At 37.2% G+C, this 14,852-nt stretch overlaps 1 protein-coding gene across 2 annotated transcripts in view; it reads left to right on the top strand.

Annotated features, from left to right (window-relative positions):
* NUP93 (nucleoporin 93) overlaps positions 1-14,852 on the top strand; it is a 99,007-nt gene that overhangs the window by 19,380 nt on the left and 64,775 nt on the right. For both annotated transcript variants that reach the window (XM_079117882.1, XM_079117881.1), the window contains exon 3: positions 6,800-6,917. In XM_079117882.1, the coding sequence (XP_078974008.1) occupies positions 6,800-6,917 (118 nt within the window). The remainder of the gene's footprint in view (positions 1-6,799; positions 6,918-14,852) is intronic.

Genomic DNA, 14,852 nt, shown 5'->3' with positions numbered 1-14,852 from the left:
ACAGTCAGGATTTTGAAAGATCCAGGCCCGAATGCCATAATCCTGATGTTGAAATCCTGAGCATCAAAATCTCTAAACGCAGTTCCCTTGGGGGAAAGAAAAGGCTATACAGGCGGGATAGAAAGTCATGTTCTGAAGATGGGATTGACCATGCAATACAGCAACAATGAAACCTCAGTTTAAAGATCCATCATCTGTCTGCATTGGCATTCCTTCCAGCTTATGAGATTCCAGGTGCTTTTAATGAATTAAAGCGGCATTTGCCTGAAGAAGCCAGCAGTTACTGAGTAGTTTGAAAGTGATTATGTGCGTGGTAGGATAAGAGGATATTTATACAGTGGTGTGGCTTGTTGGTCACTGTTGTTTCTACCAAACTTGTGGTCTGAGTGTCTACAGAGTGGACTTACTATGTTGTTACCCAAAACAACCTAGAAGCATAGTGCAGAGGATAGGAAGACATAGTAGGGAATGATTATGTCAGCATGTATCAGATCATGGAAGAATTTAAATAGAGCAGCATCACAAAGAAAATGAATGTGAATGAATTCTTAAGGAGAGGCATTCCTAAAAGAAAAATAGCAGCTATCCATCTTGGTGCAAGACTTCAAAATGAGGTTAATGGGCTGAATAAGTGACTCAGCCTGTCTGAGGCCCTGGGTTCTATCCCCAGCAACACATACACTGTATATGTGTGTGTATTATACATATAATGTATATTATAATATGTAATATAAACATATATAGTATATGATGTATATAGTATATATTATTATTATTATTATTATTATTTTTGGTAATGATCCTGAAATTTGACCAGCAGTAATGGAGTGTGAGAAATAGTAAATCCGGTGGTCCATTTTCAGAATCTAGTATTTAACCTTAAATGTAAAATTACTGAGGAAAAGAAAACCAGCCAAAGACGAAATAGAACAAATGGTTACTAGCAGTTAACACTTGAGTGTGACAGATTCACAGCCCCTTGATAAATAGGAGCTGAGGGAGAAGGGGCCAGCCTAATCAATAAAGATAAACTTCATATGGACTAAAACATACTTAGTCCCAGAAAGACCTTTCTGCCTGCAAGAGAACAATGGGAGGTGGGACCAACTGAAGGTATATTTCTGTAAAACCTGTGTGAGGGGTTGGGAAGATTATGTAACCCATAGTACTCAGCAGTGAGGAACTGGGGGAGAAACCTGTGCTTTGGGGAATCAACGCTGACTGTAAGTCCTCTGGGGTTGCCTGCTCCTCCAGATACCTGATCTTGCAAGACTGACATTAAAGTCTCACTTTGTCTACCTTTTGTCTCAGTCCATTCTCTGGGTTTGGACAGGTGAGCATGTTTCTCACATGGACTACTTTCATGTAATTGCCCATAATCTGTTTCTATAATATACTTTTTCATATGTCAAATTGTCTTTTTAATTTTCTTAAATTTTCCCCCACACTTTTAAATCATAAGCATTGTATTTTTTTCAATTTACTATGCTGTGTATTTCATTTTCACATCCTTTCCAATACTGGAAGTGTAAATTGTTTAAGAACTTTTTAGAGAGTTCTCATTTGTTTTTTGACTTTTTTCTTACAAATTTGACTTCATGCAAGTACATTATCATAACATTGATTTTTATGTATAAGCATTATGCATATATGTAAAACCATTAAAACTTACTCAGTAAAAGAAAGAATGTCTGCATTTGTGAAAGATAAATTTCTCAATTACCCAGCTCTTTGGACAGCTGTGTATTTGGTGGGACCCCATCCTGATTTTTGATCAGTTTCAGTAAAAGACAGATTGTTCATCATGGTATTTCAAGATAACTGTAAGTGGAAAGCTGGGTGTACACAATTACCAGCCATAATGATAAGCTTTTATCATTTTGCTTCTTGACCTGTTTCTTTTTGAATATGGGTTTGTCTGCTTCTGTTATATCCATGTGCTTGTCATCAGTATATTTGTTTATGCTTGCAAAAATACGTTAATATCGCCTATTTTATTGTGTAAAGTGACCTATGAAGTGTTTTGTTTATACGTTTCTCAAATAAATTTCCTTTTAAAAATGCAAATAGTTGAGTGAAGTGGCATGTGCCTCCTGCAATCATAATTTCTAAGAGTCTGAAGCAGGAGGATCACAGAGGCCTGGGCAATTTAGCAAGATCCTTTCTCACCAAAAAAGACTGGGGATGTAATGTAGCTCACAGGTAGAGCACTTGCCTTGCCTGTGTACAAGGCCCTGGGTTCAATCCCAAGTACCTGAAAAATAAATAAATAAATAAAGTGTCTGTTAAAGAATTCTTAAAATTGTTTTCTTCCCCCCAGAGTTATGTTTTTAGGAATTTGATCTTTTGAGATTTCAACATCTGGGATTATGAGTCTATGGCATTGTATCTCTTGGTATTACATCCCAAACCTGATCAGGACCCAGAGGGAGCAAGGGAGAAACGAGGGCAAGAACCCTTCCTGTGAATTCTGTAGGAAAGCAAGGCAAGGCAAGGCAGTGCGGATGTATTTAGGATTGACTAGTTTGAATGATTTCTAGAGATAGGAGTTGCCTTTAGTTGTGCAGTACCTGGTTTGGGGATGAGTAGGATGGGGATGGTGGTCCAGTGTGAGAATCCTGTGAGAACCTGATAAAGGAAGTGGGTGGAGTTTTAGGCTCTGGATTGATGAGTTTGCATTGAAGATGTGCTTGCAGCGAATTATTTGATACCTCTAGGAATTAGCTGTCCCAGGAGGGGAGTCCCTTTAGTGTCGACAGTGCCCCACGTCACAGCATCAAATACAGAAAATAAGAAAATATGATTCATATAGAAGATAATCAAAAGGTCACCTCTGCGAAAGGGGAGGAATAGGTGGAGAAGATAGGGACCTTTAAAAAATAAAATTGACTTTGGAACTGTGCAAATATTTAACATAATTATAAAACAGTTAAGCATTTAAAAGTTCCTAAAAATTGAAAATAAAACAATGAACCCAAATGCTTATCCTTTTGATGACTAACCATAGGGGAGAAACATTATCAAGTAATGTTTTAATCTGTCTTCAATGGTTTTATTGTTGGGAAAAGGTTGTTGGAGACTGTTGTGGTATAGTGTAGGATAAAGCATGTTGGTAGTCATGACGGTGAGATTTCTGGTGTGGGAAAAAGGAGATACAAATGCAAATCTATGAAGTTAACCTGAAACCCTGTGTTTTAAATTTTGAATTGGAAATATCAATATGAACACGTGATGTAATTTGTCTTAAGAAAACTCCATTTTTAGCTCTGACTGTTGAAAAGACCTAGAAATAACTTGGCAAATCTAGTGAACCAGATAATTGTCTCTAAAGTCCATTACTTAATAGAAGCAATTAGAATTCTTGGAGAGTTGGGTAATTCAAAGTTTGAGGCAGGACTGTATAAAATGAACATGAACTATGTCTTGTCATATCAGATAGCAAAGAAGTTATTAAGACCTTGAGTCATTTAAAAGAACTGAGAAACCTTCGGGTCTGGGAGTATAGCCCATGAGACCCTGGGTTTGGTCCTCAGTACTACGTGCCAAAAAGAAAGAAAAAGAGAAAACAAAACAACAAAAAACTCCTGAGAAATGAATTTGCAGAGACTTTTACTGATCAAAGATAAGACAGCTTGAGCATCAGTAAGATGCCATGCACTGTCTTGAAACACATCAGATGTGTTTAAATGCATGATTTCATAATGATACTAAAACAAAACTCATTGGTTATCTTTGGAAGATGCTAGAGAACCAACTCATTGTTCAGGACAATCGCATAGTTGATGAAAGGAATTTTCCTGAATGGACATATTCTAGTTAATAAAGATAGAATTATAATACCACCATTTTATAAACCCTAAGGAATTAATAGACCTAAGCAATGGACATCAATGGCACACACATTCCAAATAGAGATAACCAGGCATACATGCCTCTTGCCTGGTGATGAAAGTATGAAGTAATCTAACAACAACAACAGTGGCTCCTGAATCTGATCAGACCTGTAGAGCTTTCTTCCAATTTACAGGCAATATAGAGGACAGAAGAACATGCTCGACAGCATCATGGGTATTCATTCAGTCAATCTGTAGGAGCTTACCTACCTCCTTGTTACGTTGAGTGTAGGCCATGTATCAGTAACATCATTATCTTCTGTGAGCTTTTTAGAAATGTAGAATTTGAGCTCCATTCCAGACCTCTTGAATCAGAACCTGCATTTAACAAATTTCTCTGGTGATTTTCACAGGTTTTTTTTTTTTTTTTTTGTATTGTAAAAGGTAAATAATCAGAACCTTCAAAGACATTAAAAGGGGAAAAATGATGGGCTGGGGCTGTAGCTCAGTGGTGTGGAGCACTTGATTGCATGTATGAGACGCTGAGTTCAATCCTCAGCACCACATAAAAATAAATAAAAGTATTGTGTCCATCTACAACTAAGAATGAAACGGGGGTGGGGGGGTGAATGAGATGCAGGGGTGTTAAAATGAGATGGAGGGGCTGTAGATGGAAAGAGACTTAGGACTATCAGTCCATTCACTAGTAACAACCTTATTTGAATCTCATTTAGAAAAGCAGATTTAAGACATGAAATAATTGGGGAATAACCTTGATTCTACTTCAAAATAAGCTGAGTGATAGGAAAGTAGGTAGGGATATAGACAAAACATGTGAATTGTTGAAAATGAGCTATGAGTACAAAGAGGTTCACTATTTTTATTTTGTATTTAAACACTTTTTTCCACAGCAGAAAAAGGGAGACCCACCAGGATGACTAAATCTCTAATAAAAAAGATATAACAAGTGTTGGTGAGGATGTGGGCAAAAATTGGAACCTGTGTACATTGCTTGTGATGATGTAAAATGATGTGTCTACTTTGGAACAGTCTGGCAGTTCCTCAAAAGATTAAACATAGAGTTGTTAACTATTTGACCCAGCAGTTCTGCTCCTGGGTATATGCCCAAGAGAAGTGAAAACATATTCATACAAAAACTTGTGCAGAAATGTTCATAGCAGCATTTTTCATCATAACCAAAAATATGGCAACAACCCAAAATGTCTATCAACTGATGGGTGGATACATAAAATGTATATGTCTGTACAGTGGAATACCATTTGGCAGTGAAAAGGAATGAAATTCTAATACATGATCCACCATGGTTGTGCCTTGAAGCATTATGCCAAGTAAAAGAGCCCGCTCACAGAAGATTATATATTATATTACTTATTCCATTTATGTGCAGTGTTCAGAGTAGGCAAATCTGTGGAAACAGAAAGTAGTTTAGTGAATGCCAGGAACTCAGGATGATTTTGGGGGAAATGGGAATACACTACTCATGATAGAAGTTTCTACTGGAGCAAAGAAAATTGTGGTGATGGTTGTTGTGATTCTATGAATATACAATAATCTCTGAATTGTACACTTTAATTGGCAAATTGTGTGGTATGTGAATTAATATCTTAGTGAAACTGTTTTGTGAAAAAGGAGGACGTTAGGTGCTCCAGGCTTCACCCAGGAGTATTCTGAATATTGGGAGGAAAATTACATAGATTATTCATTCCACTGTGTGCCAGAGCTGAGAACCACTGTATCAGAAAAGTAACTTGTAAGGATTGTTAGAAGAGGTGAGTTTGTCTTATCTGATACCCTGGAGGGCATGCGGCAGGGATAGCATCCTAGTTGACCAAAAGGAGACCGAAATCTACAGGATGAACCCTCTGAGTGAACATAATTCATGCTGCAGTGTTCATTAGATTGGAACTAAATACAGGAAATCCTTTTTCTGGTAAGGACTGAAACTCTTGGGTTCTGCTCACAACTGTTAAATGTGCTACTGAATGCTTTAGCTTCTGGGTTGTTCAAAGTGGACATATACTTTCTCAATGAGATTTTTTAGTACTAAGTCAGTCCCAAAATAACAATCTAAAAAATCTATTCCCCCAAATTTCTTCCAGAGATTGTTCTAGATATTAGTGAGAATTTGTTGCTGTTGCTATTGTTTTAAGCTTAAACATTGTTATGTTGCTCAGATGATTAGAAATAAAGCCAGCTGTATTATTCCCATTTCTCTTAAAAGCATTTAAATAGTCAGATAAGTCTGCTGTGTTCCTGTACTGGGCAGTGGAGAGGGAACTTGTAGGTATGCTGGCATAGTGTTTGGTTTTGTGAAGAGAGGCCATGCAGAACTGGCCTTGGATTCGAGTTTGACTGCTCTTGAGCAAATCATTGACTGCCCTGGACTTTAGTTTTCTCACCCAGTGAATGAAGTTTAGATTAGGTTACTCGCAAAACTTCTAAAATTTTATTGTTCAGTCTGTCTTTTTAGAGGCTGTATGTATAGAGTGATGGTTAAGAGTTTGTGTTCTAGAACTCTGTGACCTGTCTCTGCCACTTCCTTGCTCTGTGACTTTGGACAAATTGGTTAATTTCTTTGTACCTTAGTTCAAATGTATAAAATGGGGATGAATAATAATATCTACCTCCTGGGTTTCTTTACTGTAAAGTGTTTGGAGCTGTTAGCTGATGGTGGTATTATCTTCTTATTCTAGAAAAGGCCCTCCATCTAATTCTGGCATGATCAGAACTCAGATCTCTCTTAATACTAAATGCAGTGTTTTGTCTGTTTAGCCACACATGATGGATCTTTATAGAGTAGGTATAAAACATCCATATGAAAGTATCTGGACAGTAGATAAGAAGTTTTGAGTAAAAACATACTCTGCAGTATGGCATGAAGCATATTGTTTTCCTAATCTGACTTTTTCCTTACTCTTGTCTCCCTGCCCTATATCCAAATATAGGTCAGTTCTCCTTGGGTCTCGGGGACTTGACATATCCCACATCTCCCAGCGACTGGAGAGTCTAAGTGCAGCCACCACTTTTGAGCCTCTTGAGCCTGTGAAGGACACAGATATTCAGGTAAGGCTACCAGATACAGGTAGAGTCCTGAGCCTATAACCCAGGCTGAAGGTCCTGTGCTGTTTGTTTACTGACTGATTTAGGTAGTCCATTGTCTTTGTTAATTTTCTTCTTCCCCAGATTTTCAAAGAATGGGAGACTCTGCTTTGGGGTTATAATGGAGAACTCTTGGTTATTTTCAGAGTGCTCCGTGTGACTGAATTTAAGAAAGCGATTCCAACCTGCACTCTAGATAACTCTATGAGAACAGATTTCTTTTCCTTCCTTGGGCTTAATCCAAGGCACAGAGACATTTAGTTCTAAGTTTCTCTTGCTTTCTTTACTACATCTCAAATAATTTTGCTATTCGTCTTTCACATTTGTTTTCTACATCTTGCTTGTATTGGTTGGCAAAAAACTTGGGAAAACTTAGAGTACTATTTACTGAAACCTATTCAGTGATTTCCAGGATGTATTTGGCTACATTAGTGGCGCTAGGAAATGGTCTAATAGAGCACTGAAGTCTCATAAAGCCAAACATGCCACTAAGAGTTGATAGTTGTTTTAATCTAATCTAATAGAAAATTATGAAGGAAAAACGTAGTGGACCATGATGTTTGACAAATTTGAAACACTACATTTGTGTGTTGATGTGACAGTGGAATTGATTTACCTTTATGTTCTTGAGTTAGGTTTCGCTGTGTTACCCAGGCTGGCCTCCAGCTCCTGGGCACAAGCAATCAATCCTCCTGCCTCAGCCTCCTGAGTAGTTGGGACTACAGGCATGGGCTACCTTGCCTGGTCTTTATTTACTTTGAAATGAAAAGAACTCAGGCTCTGCAAAGGCAAATCTTAGTAGTAATGGGTACTAGTTGTGTTGTTCTTTGGGCTTAATTTGAATTAATACTCTACCCCACTAGCCTTCCCAAGAACCATTTAGTGTCTGTTTTGATTGTATTTATACTAATTTAGAGACCTCCCTTTTATTTTTTATTTTTATTTTTTAAAAAGTAAGAGTTTCCTTTTTTAAAAAAAATTGTTTTAAGTTGTCAGTGGACCTTTATTTTATTTATTTATTTATATGTCGTGTTGAGAATCAAACCCAGTGCCTCATACATGTCAGGTAAGTGCTCTACCACGGAGCCACAACCCAGCCGTAGAAACCTACACTTTTAGTTGAGAGTTGAGTAGCTATAGACATTCATAAAATTTCCACTTGTTGATATGTTCCCAAAGTATGAAAATCCAATTTTTTTCTGGTTTTATATGCTAAGTCTTATTTGTCTGTCAACTTATAGATACCTTCTCATTTCCATGTAATCTTAAAATGGCATGCAAACTCAAAAAAAATTTTTTTTTTAGCTACTCCTTTGTACCTCCTGTGCAATTGCTTGGTTTTCTATAAACAAATACAAGAAATAGGGATGAGATGAACTGAATGGGATAGAGCTCAAAGAATTTGAAAAGTCACATGTATTTTAGGAACAATACTAATAGTGCAGAAGAAATGGCACTGGCTGAAAAGTTGGCTTCTTTTTGTTTGGGTGTTTTTATTGTTAAAAGTATCAAAGAAGTTGTTTATTTGAAAAAAGAGCTGCCTTTAAGTTTTTCTTTGGCATTCTCGGAATACCAGTATTGGCATTGTTTGGAATACTGAGTAGCATTTATCAGTGCACTTCCTGCATTCTACTGATGTGGTACTCCACTGAGATATTGGCAGGTTTATAAATGTATCAAGTAGTAATGATCATCTCTTCTAACTTTGTGCTTAATGTAAGAACACCCTCCTACAACACCCCCAATGAGAGAGCTTCCTCGTAATGCATGCTTGTCCCATCAAAAAGAATGTCTTAATTTGGAAACAGCATGGCTATGAAATTTGGTCCTGTGTGGGGAATCTCTGAACTTTGAGATTAAAGATGTTTCCATTTCAGAATTTCAACTCTTTGGCGGGGAGTATAGCTCAGTGGTAGAGTGCTGGCCTAGCATGCACAAGACCCTGGGTTGGATCTTCGATACCATTAAAAAATATTTTTCACCTCTGTCTTGAACTTTCTCCAGTAACTTCAGAAATGCAAATGGTCAATCCAAGATAATTTTTGGTTAATTAAGAGTGTATCATCTAGACCTGAAGTAAAGGTCTAGACTTAGTAGTTAGGAAGTAAGTCCTCTGTTGATTTCATCTTCTTGCCAGCAAAGATTTACAGGAAGAAAATGTAGCTTTGATCTAATAGTCTGGGGCTTTGGACTGAGCTAAACTGTTCAAGTTTACCAATAGGGCTTGGAGGTTTTCAGTTTTTGTAGGGCTTAACCAGTGTTTAAACTTCACATACACAAGGGAGTATCATGCCTGCACGTGAGTTTTATAGTAGTCAAATGTGAGAGATAAGCCACCTTGCATCTTTAGCATGGAGTGGTCCTCTTTTTAATTCTTCTCTTTTAATTCTCCTATTTTTAATTCTTAGATAACGTGTTGGTTATCTAAGAAAAATAAAATTGGACAGTTTCAGTAACTGAAACGTGTGTAAAAAAGCCAGCTATCCTATCTGATAATCTTTTCTTCCTATTTATTTTAATAGTCTTATTGAATTCACATACCATAAATGTGATGGACTTTTGTATATGAATTTAGCTTTTCTAACCAGTGCATTTTTTTGAGATGAGAATGTTAATCCCATGTGCCATATATCAGAGTGAAATTATTAGATCCTTTTATAAGATCCTTAAAGTACTGTTTATGAAAGGAAATGCTGATGCATCTTTTGACAGATGCTGTTCAGGACTTTATACTGCCTGCTGTTTGCATTTCTTAAAAGCTTGAAAGGGCATTTTCCCATGTATAGATTGTTCTTTTCAGTTTGGTAACTATTGATTATATTTCCTTCTGTTTCTAATGGAGCTTGAAATTAATATGGGTTTTTTTGTTGCCGTTTTGTTGTTCGTCATAATCAGTGATGTTGGCATGCATTGAGAGTGCATTTTTTAAAAAATTGCTGTGGCAAGCAACGGTAATATATTTTTAAAAACCCACTTAAATATACATATGGATGAGAGTAGTAGAATTTCTTAAAATGTTTATTGATTCTGTTTTTTGGAAATGATCATAAAGAGGCCTACAAATTTGTGTAATAGAGGTAAAGAGCAGTAATGTAATTGGACATGCTGCTAAAATGACTGTACTGATCTATTCAAAGTGACTTTGTGGTACTTGGTTACAAGTCCTCTTTCAGAAATCCACTGGCTTACTCCTGTCCTTGGAGAAAAAATATTGAGGGCAGATTACTTGTCTTTTCTATGATCTGAACAGACCTAATGTACTTTGGATGAAATGTATTATACAATAATAAAGTACAAATTTATATAGCTCAGTAATATTTTGGACTTTTTACCTTGAATGCATGTATATTTCAAGAAGACTGAGTAGAAATAGCCTGAGTAGGCCATTGAAACAGGAGCTGCAGTTTCCCAACATTAAGAAATATTTCCAAATGGCATTAGACCAAAGCAGTGATATTATTGCTAAATTTGCTATATTCCTAGGGATGCTGCAACGAATTATCACAAACTTAGTGGCATAAAACAATAGAAATTTATTTCACAATTTCGTAGTCCAGATACTTAAAATCAAGCAGTACCACACTCCCTCCATCAACTCTAGGAGAGAGTCCTTTTCCACTTTTGGTGTCTTTTAGCATTCCTTGGCATGTGGTAGTGTAAGTTCAGTCTCTTCCTCCATACCCGCAGGTTCTCCCTTGTGTCAAGTCTATCTTTCCTTTTTGTTGTAAGGATGCCAGTCATTGGATTTAGGGCCCATTCTAAATCCAGAATGATCTCAAGATCATTCGCAAAGACCCTATGTCCAAATAAGATCACACATACCAGTATTAAGGGTTAGAACTTGGACATATCTTTTTTTGGGGGACACACTTCATTCCATTACACATCCAGAATGGATTGTGCCAAAAATTTTAAAACTGTGTAAATAATAAAATGTTTTAAAATATAACTATATTTCACAGCCATATGGAGTATGAAGCATTAGAATAAGGCATCTATTGTTAGTTGTTCCACTGATTGCAAGTTCCAAGTATCTGATCTTATCCTTAGTATTCTCTTTTGAGACTTGGGGACGTGAGACTGACTACCCCTATTTGAGTCCACAGTTCAGTAGTATTTACTTTCTCAAAACAGGTCACCAAACAATCTGTATTGTGCTTGAGAGACTTCCATAGAGACTTTTTTTTTCTCAACTAGAAATAGTCTTTTTATAAAGTATTAAACAGAGATTTTAGGATTAGTATAGATAAGATTAAATAGTGGCATGTTCCCAATGTAGGAGGAGCTGTCTTGTATATATACATTCTGTGTTTCAACCAACCAGGTTGCTTTTTTCTTTAATACTTTAGTTTTTTTTTTTTTTTTTTCTTTTTTTTTGCAGTACTGGGGATTGAACCCAGGGCCTTGTGCTTCCGCGGCAAACACTTTACCAACTGAGCTATATCCCCAGCCCATACTTTAGGTTTTTGCTTGTCATCTTCCCTTAGCCTGGAGTAGCCCCTGTGAGATATGCAAACTTTAATTTCAGTCTAAGACTCTCAGATTTTCCTTAGATGCCTCCTCTTCCATAACCTTCTTGGATCTGTCTTCTCCATGGCCTCCAAATATAATAGGTTGGCTTTACCACTTAGGAAAAGGGAGCTTTCTGAGTGCCCCCTTAGGAAGTAGATGGAAATCTAGATTACATTGTTGGACTTTACTTAGTGGCCAATTCTAATCTTATATTAGTGAAAATTCAGCCCTTGATACCAAAAATAAAACAAAAAACTTAGTTTCAAAGACCCTCATAATCTGCCTAAATCTCTAGATGAATATCAGTCTTATATAAGTAAAGAGAAAAAGAAGTCTTAAACATAGGATAAAATGCCATGAGAAAATTAGTCAGGAAAATTGATCTGTCACATCTAAGATTAATGATGCAAAGATGATTAACTTGTCAAAAACTTATTTTACTTATCACACTCTATAATATTTACTTCTTTTTTTCTGTCTTTGGAAAAATAGAAGGTCTTCAAAACAATTTTTTTAGTTTATCTTTTAAAAAGAGAAGAAACTAAATGGCTTTTTAAGTATGAAAATGAATCAATGGTATTGTAACCCTTCATTATCTCAATTGTTATTTTGATATTTACCTTTTAATTTTCTATCTTGAGACTTAAGATACTGCTGCTTAAATTCAGCTACATATGACAGTGAAGAGGAAAAGTAGTTGTGCTGCTCACTGTATTTAATTGTGTATCTGTAGTATTGGCAAGTTGCTTGGGAGCAGGTTGCAGAAATCCTGTGGCAGTTCGTTGGAAAGGTCAGACTTGCCTAGAATGATTGGTGTGCTAATAGTAGCTCTTTAGGAATATTACTGGGTAACTATTAATATTGAGGAAAAAATGCAATAAATTTCCCTAGTTCAAATCAGTTGAGGGAAAGAAAGTGCAGTCAGAATGGGTAAGCAGTGTTCCAATTCCAGGACTAGTTTGAAAGAAATGCAGTTGTCATTTCATCTGTTCATAGAAATGGCTAATAATGTGTGGCAAGGAGAGTTATTACAGAGCTGCTGTAGTAAATCTAAGAAAGAGATAAGATTCATTCACAAAGATTTGCATCTGTTTGTATACGATACTTTGTATGATAATTCTGAGACATGATTTAAGTAATCTAAACACACCTGTCTTCCATCTTGTTTTTGTACTTGATGTGCTAGAGCAGGCTCCTCTGTGCAAAATGGTAACTGGTCTAAATCAAAGGATGAGAAATTTTGAATTATAGACTATGAATTTCCAAGGAATAAGATTTTGCTCTTTAATGTTTTCACATAATATAAAACTATGAGACTATTCCCTGCCTCTTATAGTCCAGATTTTTAGTTAGCATTTGTTTATTGATCTCTTTTATACATTCCCCTTGCCGCAAAGAGAATCTGCGGGAAGTTTATGGCAGCTTTCCTTTGCATTTGTAGACATCTTTAATGGGAATTTGTATTTTGTCCTTTTCCAGCTTATAACAGCTACCTACCCTGGACTTCACATAGCCTGTAGTTAGTGCTCTTGAACTCACTAGCAAATTCTCATGAATCCACACTGTTAGTTGGACAGGAGTCTCTTCTTGGGAGATCAGGTATATTTTAGCCCAGGATTCAGGTGTAGAGGCTGAACTGCTTGTAGAAAAGACACATAGTGATTGTATTTCAGGGACAGTCACACAAGGTTTTGTTCCATGTATGAACACAATGGTGTCTACACTATCTTGCTTAAAACTGATGAATATTTGCTGTTCTTTGTCATAAATAAATGACCTAGTGTAAGTCTCAGAGCTGGTAAAAACTAGTAAACTTGTAAAAAATAAAATGGGGTGTTCCCAGAGGCAGGCTAATGTGTCGTCTTGTTTTGTGTTTATTATCAGGTAGCCTAATGCTGATTACTGTACTGACAGAAATACTTTAATTTTTCTTCCTGTTCCTGATAAGGGAAAAGGTAAGCATTGTGGTCTGGTGGCAAATTATGCAATTCATTAAAGTATTCTGTGAATGGAATTAAAAATGGTAACTTTGGAATAAAAATGTGTTTGTATAAAATGTGAAAAAGCTGCTTTTATGTGAGCCAGGCACATAAGATTTCAGTCCTTTTATTTGTCCATTCACACTTACTCTTGAATGCAGGGCTTTCAGAACAAGCAAGTAAATGGATGCTGAATGCATTCTGGGCAAGCAGGAAATGACAGGCTTTTTTGTCTTCTCAGAGGTTTCTTATATCCTGTAGTGAGCAAGAGAATATCAATTACCAACTAGAAGAAGAAAGAAGTTGGAATGGTTCTGTAAGAGTATTTTGGAACAAGCCCATGGCTAAAATATTTATCTAACATTTTAATAGAGCACTTCAGTATTGGCCAGGCTCTGGTGCCTTTGAACTAGAGTTGAGTCCTCCCCACCCTCCTTCCCTTGCTCTCTCTTAACCTGCCGATATCTATTGATGCCCCAGCACTCTGGAGATGAGGAACGTATATTGTCATCTTCAGTCCAGGATCTTTCTTTAAATTACTTGGTTTCAGGAACCAGAAATGGGCAAGGCTTTTTATCTGCTGAACTATTTGATGCTGGAGTGGATGTGATTTAAATGGCAGTTAAAACCTCGTCGAATATTGAATGCATTACTGTAGACCAGTCTGTCATTCTCAGATGGCAGCCCCTGATCTGGTGCAACGCTTTGATCTGCTTGCCACAGCGCTTTGTGATCTCTTATTTCTGTTTCAGAATATCCGATTCCGAGCTCTCCAGGCCAGCATCCTGACATGGCTCTTTTGATTGGTGGTAGTTGCAAAGTGTGGCTCCCCAGTTAAAAAACTTTGGGGCTCAGTTTGCTAGTGTCTCCTTACAAATCCACATTCTGCGAAGAAACGTAGAGGGGTTCAGATGGGGGAAACTTAGATTTGCTTCCTTTTGTTTGTCATTTGTTTGTTTAGTGAGGACCAGGAAAAAAAGACACTAGGAGCTGAGGGGCAGCATCCTCTGACTACAAGACCTATTCTTAGAACCAGTGTTTATCACTTTTGTTTAAAGCTTTTTTTTTTTTTTTTTCCTGATTTATAAACGCTCAGCTTCCATCTTGCACTTTAGATATGGAGAGGCTGAGTGCGTTCCCTGAGCCCAGGTTGCTGCAGCCGCAAGGATGAAGGCCGTTGACTGTGAAAGCTGCTGGTCTGCAAGGTCAGCTGTGGTGCACTTGGCACTTTAATTATCGTAGAGGACAGAGGGCCAGACCCCTCTTCTCACTGTAGAGTGGCCATGAGGCTGAGGTGTCCTCCCCAAACCTGCCTGCACTTCTCAGAGAACGCAGTGCTTGGAGCAGTGCAGCAGAGGCTTCGAGCAGGGCTGGGCGTGACACAGCTGCAGAGCAATTGCTCAGAAAG

Source organism: Sciurus vulgaris (genome assembly GCF_902686455.1).
Source record: "Sciurus vulgaris genome assembly, chromosome: 17".
NCBI classification, from domain to species: domain Eukaryota; kingdom Metazoa; phylum Chordata; class Mammalia; order Rodentia; family Sciuridae; genus Sciurus; species Sciurus vulgaris.
Note: the sequence above shows the minus strand (reverse complement) of the source record. Positions and strands in the feature narration are given on the sequence as shown.